At 50.7% G+C, this 11,833-nt stretch overlaps 1 protein-coding gene across 1 annotated transcript; it reads right to left on the reverse strand.

Annotated features, from left to right (window-relative positions):
• Positions 1-7,968: 7,968 nt before the first annotated feature.
• On the reverse strand, positions 7,969-11,621 carry LOC132223860 (small integral membrane protein 10-like protein 2A). The gene is made up of 3 exons (XM_059678899.1): positions 10,837-11,621; positions 9,837-9,994; positions 7,969-9,205 (listed from the first exon to the last, which is right to left on the reverse strand). Exon 1 carries the CDS (start codon positions 11,458-11,460, stop codon positions 11,224-11,226), a length of 237 nt encoding a protein of 78 aa, XP_059534882.1. The 5' UTR covers positions 11,461-11,621; the 3' UTR covers positions 7,969-9,205; positions 9,837-9,994; positions 10,837-11,223.
• Positions 11,622-11,833: the final 212 nt, after the last annotated feature.

Genomic DNA, 11,833 nt, shown 5'->3' on the forward strand with positions numbered 1-11,833 from the left:
AAGAATGAAAAATGGTGCAGCCTTTATGTAAAACAATTTGATGGTTCCTCAATAAGTTAAACATGGAATTGCCATGTGATATAGTAATTCCACTCCTCAATATGAATCCAAAAATTTGAAATCAGGTGTTCAAACAAAACTTGTACATGAATAGTAACACTATTTAAAATGTCCAAAAGGTGCCATAACCGGTTTGGCTCAGTGGATAGAGCGTCGGCCTGCGGACTGAAAGGTCCTGGGTTCGATTCCGGTCAAGGGCATGTACCTTGGTTGCGGGCACATCTCCAGTAGGGAGTGTGCAGGAGTTAGCTGATCGATGTTTCTCTCTCATCGATGTTTCTAACTCTCTATCTGTCTCCCTTCCTCTCTGTAAAAAATCAATAAAAGATATTAAAAATAAATGAATAAAATGTCCAAAAGGTACAAACAACACAAATGTCCACCAACATATGAATGGATAAACAAATGTGGTATATTCATACAATGGAATATAATTCAGCCATAAAAAAATGAACGAAATAGTGATATATGCATCAATGTAGATGAACCTCCAAAACATTATGCTAAGTCAAAGAAGCCAGATATAAAAGGCCAAATATCATATGAAATATCCAGAATAAGCATAAACTTAAAGACAGAAAGTATGTTTATGTTTTCCAAGGGCTGGGGTAGGGAATTAATGGAGAGTGACCATTTAATGGGTATGGCATTTATATTTGGGATGATTGAAATATTCTGGAATTAGATAGTGGTTATGGTTGCACTCTACTTCACGCCACTGAATTATATACTTAAAAATGGTTAAATGGCAATTTTTATATGTATTTTGCCACAATAAAAATCAAGGATTTTATAGTGTCTCAATCTGTTTCATTGATCTATACACCTATCCTGCACTAATACCACATTGTGTTAATTACTGTAGTTTTATAGTAAGTTTTGAAATAGGTATGATAAGTTTTCAACTTAATTTTGTATTTCAAAATATTTTGGCTATTTAAGGTAATATACATTTCCACATACATTTTAGGATCAGCTTGTCAATTTCTATAGAAAAGTAAGCTGAGATATTGATAGATGTTGTGACAACATACAGATAAATTTGGGGAAGATTGCCATCTTGATAATATTGAGTTACCCAATCCATGAAATGTCCTTGTTAGTAGCTTATTTAAATCTTCCTAGAAATGTTTTGTAGTTTTTAGTATTCAGGTTTTGTGCGTAGTTTATAATACTTATGCCTAAGTGTTTTATTCTTTTTTTTAAAGAATAGCTTATTGATTTGTAGAGAGAGAGAGAGAGGAAGGGAGAAGCGAGAAACATGGATGTGAAAGCATAACATCAATCTGCTGCCTCCTGCACGCACCCTACCAGGGATGAGCCCTCAATCTGTGCGTGTGCCCTGACGCAGAATCAAACCAGCAACCTTTCAATGCATGGGATGACACCCAACCAATTGGGCCACATAAGTGTTTTATTCTTTATAAGGCTATTGTGAATCAAATTATTTTCTTAATTTCATTTTTGGAATGTTTGTCACCAGTATACAGAAATAAAATCAACATTTTACTCTTGATCATGTGCTTTCTTGCCTTGCTATATTTCTTTAAGGATCTAGCAGCTTTTTTGTGTATGTGCATTTCTTGGGATTTTCTACATATAAGATCATCTGTGAATAAAGAAATTTTTATTTATTCCTTTTCAATAAGAATGGTTTTATTTTAGTGGATGGGGGCACTTATTCCACTGGCTAGAACCTCCAATACAATGCTGAATAGAAAAGGTGAAAGTGGACATCCTGCATAGTTCCCAATATTAGGGAAAATATTCATTCTTTCACCATTAATTATTATGCACACTGGGAGTTTATGTAGACAATTTTTATTAGGTTGAGGACATTCCTTTCTAGTCTAAATTTATTGAACATTTTTATCATGAGTGGGTGTTGGATTATGTCAAATATGTTTTCTGTCAAATCTGTTTTATACATTTATTGCAATGGACATCCCTGTCACTCCTCCTGCCCCCGGCATTAATAATGTAGATAAAGGTGTGTTGTTTCCACCATTTGGCCATTTTGAATAGTGACACTGTGGACATTCATGTACAAGTTTTATTTGAAAACCTAATTTCATTTTGGGGGTGCATATCTAAGAGGGGAATTACTAGATCACACGGTAAGTCTAAGTTTAACTTATTGAGATATCATATTTATTGATTTTCAGATGTGAAACTAACTTTGAACCTGGGATAAATTCCACTTGGTCATGGTATGTATCTCTAGGGTGTTTGCACCAGGTCTTGCCTGATCTCCCTACTTTGCATTCAAGAATGCTGTCCATGAGGCAGAAAAAACGGAATCCTAGTGTTGGTGGTGTGGAGCAACCAGCCTCTTCTAGGGTTGCAGCCAGGTTAAAAAGATGCACCTCCCATCCTCCCAGCGACCTCACACAGAAACCCCTCTATCCCCTGAAGCACACACAGGGCCCAGATCCCAGCCCACTGGCCACAATATTTGTGCCTTTCCCAATGATGGGAGGAGGCAAAACAGCCCTGGCCACTACCCATTGGTGGCCCAAGATCCCACCCTCCTGCTGCACCCTCATTGGCCAGACCTTGATGGGCACAGACCCTGAAGGAGAGGCACTAAGAGGTAGGGAGTCTGCAGCCTTGGTGGGCTAGCTCCTGTGATGGCAGCAGGTCCCAGCAGGGCAGAAGGGTGGGGAGACCTAGAGGCTGAGTAACCAAGTGAAGTAAGAGGCGGGGACCCTGAGAGGCCTCTGTCACCACAGTGAGTCAGGAGGCAGCCTTGTGCTTTTTCTTCTGTGGTGAGTGGCCAGGCCATGGTCAAGCTTCTGACCACGGCTGTGGTCTTCTTCTGCAGGAGGGCAGACTCCATGGAGTGACAGTTCCTGAGGCAGCCAGGGCCCGGCCAGTTACTCTTTGAGTCCCTTCATTTCCCCATACAGTGACCCTCCCCTGAAGGGCTCCCCCACCCTTGGTCAGGTTGGTGATGGGTGGGTGGGGAGCCGGTGGGGAGGTGGCTCCAACTCCTGAGAGCATAAGGGCGTCCCCAAGTCCTGGAGTTCTAGTGTCCCCCAAGCTGGGCTGGCATCCACCCCAAGCCCCAGAGTCTCCTTTCCATCCAAAGTGGCAAAGATGGAGGCAGAGAAGGCCTTTGGGGGTGCTGCCCTCCCCTGCATTTCCTTCAGCAGATTCTTTTCTGTATTTCCCACACAGTGTGCTGCCCTCATTAGAGGGTGCGCTTGGTTTTGTTTCAAACACACGTGTATTTGACGCCAGATGGACAGTCATATATCTGTCCTAGAAGGGCGCGGCCTGCGTTTATTCAATTGGGATGATCATAGGGATTTTTCTCTTTGTAATAGTTTTCTCTTGCTGTCTTAACAAATTAGCACAAATTTACAACATAAATTTATCATCTCACAGTTCTGTAGGCCAGAAATTTGGTACAGGTCTTCCCAGACCAGAATCATGGTACTGGAAGGCTACATTCCTTTCTGGAGAGTCTTTGGGATAATCCCTTTCCTGTTCATTTGGCTGTTGGCAGAATTCAGTTCTTTGTGGTTGCAGGATCCAAGTCCCATTGTCTTGCTGTCTGGGGGCCATTCCCAGCTCCTGAAGCCACCATATTTCTTGGCTCCTGGTCCCTTCTTCCATCTTCAAAGTCAACAGTGGTGGTTTGAGTCTTTCTCACATGGCATTTCTCTAACCGACTCTTCTCTTTCTTCCACTTTTATCAGTTTATGTGATGAGATAATCCAGGACAATCTATTTTATGGTCAACTGATTAGAAACCATATAGTGTCATCCCCGCCTTTAATTCCTTGTAGCAAAGTATTCTCAAATTCTGGGGATTAAGACACAGGCAGCTTTGATGGACCATTATTCTCTCTCCCACACTCTCCTTTCTTGTTAGTATGTATGGCATGTCACATGATTGATTTTTAATTGATAAAACAATCTTGCTTTCCTGGGATAAACTTCATTTAATTGCAGTGTGTTATATTTCAATATGCTGCTAGATTAGGCAAATGAATAAATAATTTGTGCCTTATTGATACAATGGAATTCAGTGGACTATTTGAAGCCAAGAGGATGTCATATATCTGTTCCCCCTCAAAGGGCAGGGGACGTATTTATCTTGCTCACCTTTATATTCTAAAAACCTACCCCAAATACGGCATTGAGTTGATGACTCAGTGGACAATTTGAAGCTTCATATTTTTGGTGGGAATCTGGAAAAACATGAGAAGATTTTCTGTGGTCATCACATCTGGGCCTTAAGGGCATTCATAATTTTAATCCTCAAAAAACTCCTGTCAGACAAGTTGTGGTATTATCAAGTTCATTTTACAGCTGTGTCAAGGAGACACAACCAGGGAAGGGAGGGCAGAAGGCTAGTCTCACCCAGTCCATGAGCCCTGCAGTCATTCCTGACCTCTGTACTCCAACCCCTAAGGGGCTTTCTCCCATGGGAGTAAATTCACAGTGTGCTCAGGCTGGCAGTTTGGAAGTGATTCCTCTTTGGTGAGCATTCCTCTCCCAGCAGTGACCTGGCCTTCCTGGTGTCAGAGTCTCCAAGCTGCTTCTCTGCCAATAGAATTTGAACCCCTGCAGAGATGGCTGAGTCTTAGAAGTTTGTTCCTAATTTCCTGGGGTCCAGCCCCAGTGGGTCCAGGGGTCCCCAAAGGTGTGGACGGAGTCGGCAAAGAAGGAATGACACGGAGATAGCGTTCAGTTGATCAGCAGCCTGGCCAGGATCTCTAGCCCGGATCTCCAGCCAAGTTCTGGTCTGGATCTCCAGAGAGGTTCTGCTTCAGATCTCCAGCCAGGTTCAGTCATCAGGTTCTAGTCAGGTTCTCTTGCCATGTTCTATAGTCAGGTTCAGTCCAGGATCTATTGCCATGTTCTCTCCAGCGAAGTTCTTCTGTCTCCAGGCTCCGTGTAGGTTCTGTCTTCTGAATTCTGTCTCCTGAGTTCTGTCTCTTTCTGTCTTGTTACAACTGTATTTATACCAGTTGATTCAATCCTATCAATCTCTATTACAAAGGTTAGGGCGTTTCTTATCTCCATTCCAGGGAGTAAAGATTATGTAGCTTAAGCATGATTGTTCATAGTTAAAGTGATTAATTACCCACCTGGCACTTAGTTAAGGGGTTTTATTCCCTCCCTAACTTCAGGGGAAAATCCCTACCTGGGGATTCAACCTTTCTCGGAGAGGTGACCTTGGTTAAAACACATAGTGCCAAGAAGGTGAGCAAACATATTAAGAACAGTATGCCATATATGCCAGGTCCCTTGAAACAGCAAGCATGGACTGGCTCCCAGCACTAATTAGTATATCACTGGGGGTAGGATGGTGGTCTGGTTCCTGCCCAAAAAAGGTGTGAAGGTGGCCTCATGAAAGCCAGGGCCAGTGAGAGGAGTGAATTAGAGTATAATGAAAGGGCTACCCAGAGGGGTCAAAGTGTATACACAAGGACTGTGCAAATAAGCAAATATATTGAGTATACTGGGAGGTTGGGTTCTCCTGCCAGAAGACATGGAAAGGTGAAAAGTGAAAGAAATCTGGTGTGATTCCTGTGCTGTTGGACTGGCACTGAAGGTGCTGCTGTAACCTCATGGTTTTCAACAAATACAGAAATAAGATTTTGGCTTCTAAACATGATGGTCTCCAATAAGAAGGACTAGGAATCCTTGGAGAAATGGCTGAGTAAATAGCATTTTCAATTTCCAACAAAACAAAGAATTAAGCATGTCCATGAGGGGCTATTTATACTGATAAAATATATCTATTAGGAAGACATATAGTCAAAATTTTATGCATCCCCCAACCTCAATGAATATAGAGGACAAGGGGAGAGTGAATAGAGGCAGACCAGTCAGATTGGTGGGGGTCAGGTTAAATTAGCTAGGAAACTAACATTCGCGGCTTGTCGGGTGATTGCAAGAATCTTAAAGCTATGTATAGGTGCCCTAACTGGTTCAGTCTCTCTATTGTCCAGATGGTCTCAACACCTCACTCTCTCAAGGCTCTGTCTTTGAAACAGCTCTGCCTATGGGAATGGTGGGCAGAATGTACAATCCAAGGATAAGGGTGAGGGTAAAGGGCCTAATTGTCCAGGTCCAGCTCAAGGATCAACTGGTGGTCACATTCTCTCAATGACCTCCTCCAGGAGATGGCTGTGGAATTATAATTAAACGAGAGGCCTGGTGAATGATTCGTACAGTGGTGAAGTCCCTTGGCCTGGCATGCAGGGATTGGGCCAAAACCAGCTCTCTAAAATCCCCTGAGAGGTCCTGGATTGTGACTGTGAGAGGGTGGTTCTCAGGTGATGCACCCTGGAATTGGGCTCTCTCCTCTCTGGTTCCGGGTGGGTCACCTGGTTTTCAACAAATACAGAAATAAGATTTTGGCTTCACAGCTGCCAAGTCACTGCAGCTCGGCAGCTCCTGCGTTGAGCGTCTGCCCCCTGGTGATCAGTGCACGTCATAGCTACTGGTTAGATGGTTGGACGGTCACTTAGGCTTTTATATATATAGATGATGGCAGCAAACCACCCATCACAGTGCCAGGAGTTTGGTAGGTTCGCATTACATGCCAGTTCCCTTCATCTGGTTTTCTCTCCTCAGAGTGATAAGGCCTGAGGACAAATGTTGACTAGACAACATCCCCTTGAATGCCCACACAGGAGGAGCTGGGCTCAGAGCATGGGTCTTTTTTAAAAAAATATATTTTTATGAATTTCAGAGAGGGAGAGGGAGAGGGAGAGGGAGATAAAAACTTTAATGATGAAAGAGAATCACCGGTCAGCTGTTTCCTGCACACCTCCCACTGGGTATCGAGCCTGCAACCTGGGCATGTGCCCTGACTGGGAATCAAATTGTGACCTCCTGGTTCATAGGTAGGCAATGCCAGCTGGGCCAGGGCACGGGTCTTAACCAGAACAGGGTGTGCCTAGCCGGGAACGGTGGCCCTCCCTCTTCAGAGGGCCTTGGAGGTCTGTTCTGATCCTCTCCCATCTTGCTGTGCCAGGCCACATGATCCCTGGAGTGGGTGTGAGACCATCAGGGACTGAACAGGACCATCTGGACAAAGGGTGGGAAGCTCAGGGCACTTGGGTCCCTCCCTCCTGTGGTGGCAGATGTTGAAAGGGTCTGTGCTGTCAGGGTGCTTTGACCCCTGGGGAGATCTTGGCGACAGATGAGGAGTGCACCCAGGGCCCTTCCCCAGGCTGTGCTCCTCCTTGTTACCCAAATCCTGCGTCCTCGAGACGGCTCTCTCCTGGGGCCTGTGGACCTGCTTTTCTCTCTCCTGGCCACTGCGCTGCTCCCCAGGCCTCCTGACTCAGACCTCTGCCCACCTGCCACCCTCTCCCCTGCAGCAGCCTCAGAAGGCAGCACCCCTGGCCTGGCTTCTCTGGGGAGGCACTGGGAGTGGAGCTCCGATGGGACTTGGGATCTAAGGTGGGGGGAAGGGACGCTTCTTTCCCTGTGCTTTATCTCCTCCAAACCTCTGCACCCACGTGGCCGGCAGGAAGGCGACAGGGACCTTGCCACCTGCTGCTGCAGAGGGGCTTCTGGTGAAACACAATGATCTGCAGACAGACAATTTCACCTCACTTCCCTCATCCCACCCTTGGGTTTCAACTGAAGCGCTTTGTAACACCAGGCTCTAAAATGAAGCTGAGACTTAGGTATTAGTTTCTTCAAACAAGGTTGTGAGTGGGACAATTGCCACCTGCGGGGCCAGGCCTATGCTGCCGCCTTCCCCTCATGGGGGCAGTGGTCCAGGGCCAGTGGGGTCCCCAGTGCCTCCTAAGGAGGCCCTGCCCACCTGTAGCCCTCTGAGGGCGCTCCCTTCCCCAGCTCCTGGGCATCAGTGATCTCACCACTGGCCCCTCTGTCCTCCAGGGCTATTGCACCACACCAGAAACAGGAGCCTTCCAGTTTTATTTATTTTATTGAACTTGAGGACTTTTTAATAACTTAGACAACAAGTTTTGACAACACCAGAAACAAGAACACTTCTGACCAGTACAGAGTGCACACACACAGAAAACTGAGTTATCCTATTCAGGTTGGTGTCTCTGATTGCGTAGAATTTCCGCTGCCTGGAAAACGGATGACTAACAAGTAAAGTGCACTGAGAGCCAGTCAAGCAGCCAGGGCCCAGTGGGGTTGGAGGGAGGTGGGAGAGCAGAAGCAGCTCACACTACTCAAGGCCAAAATGGTAAGAAAAGCAGTGCAGGAACAGGCTAAGGACTGGTGGCTGGCCCCTCCCCCAGCCATTCCCTTTGAGCAGAGGCAGCCACAGCCAGAGCCACAGCGGACTTCCGTGTCCCCCTGGATGGGGAAGAGCTTCCTGGCAGGGGAGCAGGTCTATGAGGCCAGGGGACCCTGAGGTTCAGAGACATATTTCTCCCTGTGGGACACCAGCACACATTCAGTGAGGAGCCTCCCTCATGCCATTCCCAGGTCTTCTTCCTCCCTGGCCAGCCCAGGAAGAGGCTGGAGCTGAGGATGGAGTCACCCAGAGGGTAAGACCTGGGCCTGAAAGGGGCACATCTGTGTCTCAGCCCCAAGGAGGCCCCTGGTCCTCCTCCCATCTTATACAGCCGTGTTGCTCTCCTTTTTCTGCGGCTGTCCCCAGAGAGCTATGGATGGAGTTGGCAGGCAGGCTGGCAGGCTCCCAAAAGTGGTCCTGGTTGGACAGGGCTGGGGTGGAGGGGCCACCAGGACCAGGGGCTCCCAGGTGACTTGGCACAAGGAAGGAAGCCATCAGGCCCTGTTAGTGGGAAACTGCAGGGGGCACGTGGGAGCCTTGGTCCCCAGTCCTATGGTGAGGCAGGAGGAGCACGTCACCCAGGCCCCAGGCTCCAGCTGGGCAGCTGAGTAGGGCAGATGTTGTGAGACTGGGCCACACCGTCCCTTGGGCTGACCACACTACTGTGGTTTTCAGTCTCAGGGGCTCTGAGAACTTGGGCTGACAGCAACCAGTGTCAGAGCAGATGTGGGACCGAGGGTGGGTGGTGAGGGCCAGGTCTCTCCTGGCTCCCCTCTGGGCTGTTTCTGGCCGTGCTGGTGCACCAGTCAGCAGCACAGCCCGGGCCTCCAGGACCAGTCCAAGCCCATCTGGAGGAGAGTCTCCCGTGTGATCCTGGGTGTGGGGGATCCGAGCCTGGGGACAGAGAGGTGGGTCATGCATGGTTCCCTGTCTCCACTCCCCTCCCCAGGTCACCCTTTACCCTCTGGTCACATCATGTCCGCGGGAGCTACCCCCACCTCCCCGACCCAAACTGAGAGGCTTGTGCCCAATTGTGCAGGAGCCCTTGGTTAAGCCTGGGGTGGGGGTGGGAAGACCTGGCTCTGTGGGTGAGGACCTTAGCTGCCCAGGGGATCCTTGCACTCATCTCTCTTATGCCCATCTATCTCAGCTCAGACTGTCCTCCTGTGTTTCCTGTGACCACCCATACCACTCCAAGGAAAGCTGGTTCCCCACATTCCCCACCCTGAACCTCTCTCCCGAGCTCCCCTGGAGCCTTGGGAGCCCCTGCCCCATCCCGCTGGGCCAGGTCTTCCAGAAGCCTGGGGTGCGGGTGGGGGAGTGCAGGCCTTAGGGAAGATTTAGCTCCACCACTCCTTATCTGTGTGGCAAGGGCAAAGGTGAGCCCCCCTCCCAGAACGCGTTTCCCATGTCAGCAGGGAGAGAGAAGAGAACACCCTCATGGTGTGCTAGGAGATTTCAGTGCCCAGGTGACGTCGTCCTGTCCTTGCCCACGCCAGAGCCGGACCTCTGGGCTGCCCCATACCTCGTGGCCTCTGCCAGGCACGCCCTTCATCTCCTCCTCAGCCAGGCCCTTCTCTCAGCTGCTAGCAGGAAGCTCTAGGGGCAGGGGGTCCTGGGGCACAGATTTGACTCTTGATGAGGCCGGAGAAGGGGTGAGTCACTGGCTACAAACACTGGCTTCTGAAACAAAGAAATGAGACTTGAGAGTTGCCTCCCTACCCAGAGAGGCCCCCCCTTCTCCAAGTGTTGCCTTCTCCACAAGCCCCTTCTCCATCTGCTTTCCCCACCCCAGCCTGACACCTGCCTCTGCTCAAGGAAATCCACATTTTCCCAGGTGCTTTGGGTTCACAGGGCACCCCTGGACATTGTCTGGGCCAAAGGGCGGCATGCTGTGGCCAGGGGAGGGCTGGGGGTGGCAGAAGAGGAAAACCGGGGGGAGTGCTAGGGAGGAAGGCATCTCTCCACTCTTCCCGAAAGAGGAAGGAGGAGAGCAAAAGGGAGAGCAGGGGCAGGATTCAGGGGGCTGCAGAGAGTCCGGGGGCCTGAGTGCTGAAAAGGGGACAGACCTGGGGTTCCAGGCTCCCTGTCCGGGAGGGTGAAGTGGGTACCATCTTTTCTCCTCTAGGGCCTTCCTGTGGGCCACCCCAGCCCATCCCCCTCCATTGCCTCTGGCTCAGGTGACACTTCCTGGGCCTCTGGGGATGGGGGGGCGGCTGGCTGTGGGCGGGAGGGGGCACCCAGGAAGGGACACCCAGGTCTCCGTGGGTGGTGGGCTGAACCTCTCTCTGAGATGCAAGATGCCTAAGCTACAGCCGCCCCTCACCCCCAGTTTGGAATCATGGCAAGGGACTCCAAGAGCCTGTGACTCCCTGTCTGCCTCCGCTCCGCAGCTCTCTGGGCTGGCTTCCTTGGGTCCTTCCATATCCATCCCCGCCACCCAAACCCCAGGGGCCTAGACGTCTAGATGCCATGGCAACCGCCTCCCTCCAGCCCGCAGGTGCAACCTCTCTCTGGCAGCCCACCTTTTGGCTGAGACCAGTCAAAGCAAGTCCCTGCAGCAGCATTTCCTCCTGGTTTCCCACTTCGGCCCAATGTGAGGCAACAGGTCGGCTGTACTCGGAGAATTTTCTGGAGCCCCACGGAAAGGGCCCGTTTTGTCCGTTTCTGTGCAAAGCGGCACTGGCCGCCACGCGGGTGCGCAGGTCACGCCTGGGTCCGGGGTTCCGTGGCCCTGGGGGCTCGGTGGCCAGCGTCCTCTCGGGCAGCTCTTGGGTCCAGGGGCCCGGGCCACCCCTCCTCCTTTCCGCGCCGCGTCCCCGCGACCTGGGCGGCCCGGCTGTCCTCCATGTGGGCGGGCGGGCGGGCGGGCGGGGGCGGCACCCTCCCGCGGCCGCTGTGGCCACAGGCGCTCACTCGATCCTCACCTGCAGGCGGACGTTGAACATCACGGAGGCCACGATGTAGAAGTAGGGGAAGTTCATGCGCAGCCGCCAGGCCAGGTCAAAGAAGGTGAGCAGCGTGCGCGTGAGCCCCTTGCAGAAGGCGCCATAGGAGGCGCGGGCCCCTGCCAAGCGGGAAAGTCGCACCGCCAGACCGGATAGGGCCGCTGCCGCCGCAGCAGCTGACAGAGCTGCGGATGCCGCCATGGGCACGGCAGGCTCAAGCCCCGCGGACCCGCAGCAGCAGGAGCCAAGGGCAGTTGTTCAGGAGGTCTGGAGCACCCCGCCAGCCGTGGAAGCCCTCCTGCCCGGCTCCGCACTTGGTCTCCTCCCTAGCTCATCTCTGGAGAAAGCTGCAGCAGCTCCTGCCCCTCCTCCGAGGCTCACAGACAGCCCCGCCTCTTCGCCGGCTCCCTGAGGTGTGGCCACCAGCGTAGCCTCGCCCCCATTTTTATCTACCTTTCTTGCCTGCAGCCTCAGAGCCTCTGCAGGGAATATAGCCTGGACCAATGGCACCGGCCCTGTTGGCAAGGCCTCCCCAGGACATGGCCCAGTTGGCAAGCCCAGGCTTTTCAGAGCA

Source organism: Myotis daubentonii, chromosome X (genome assembly GCF_963259705.1).
Source record: "Myotis daubentonii chromosome X, mMyoDau2.1, whole genome shotgun sequence".
NCBI classification, from domain to species: Eukaryota; Metazoa; Chordata; class Mammalia; order Chiroptera; family Vespertilionidae; genus Myotis; species Myotis daubentonii.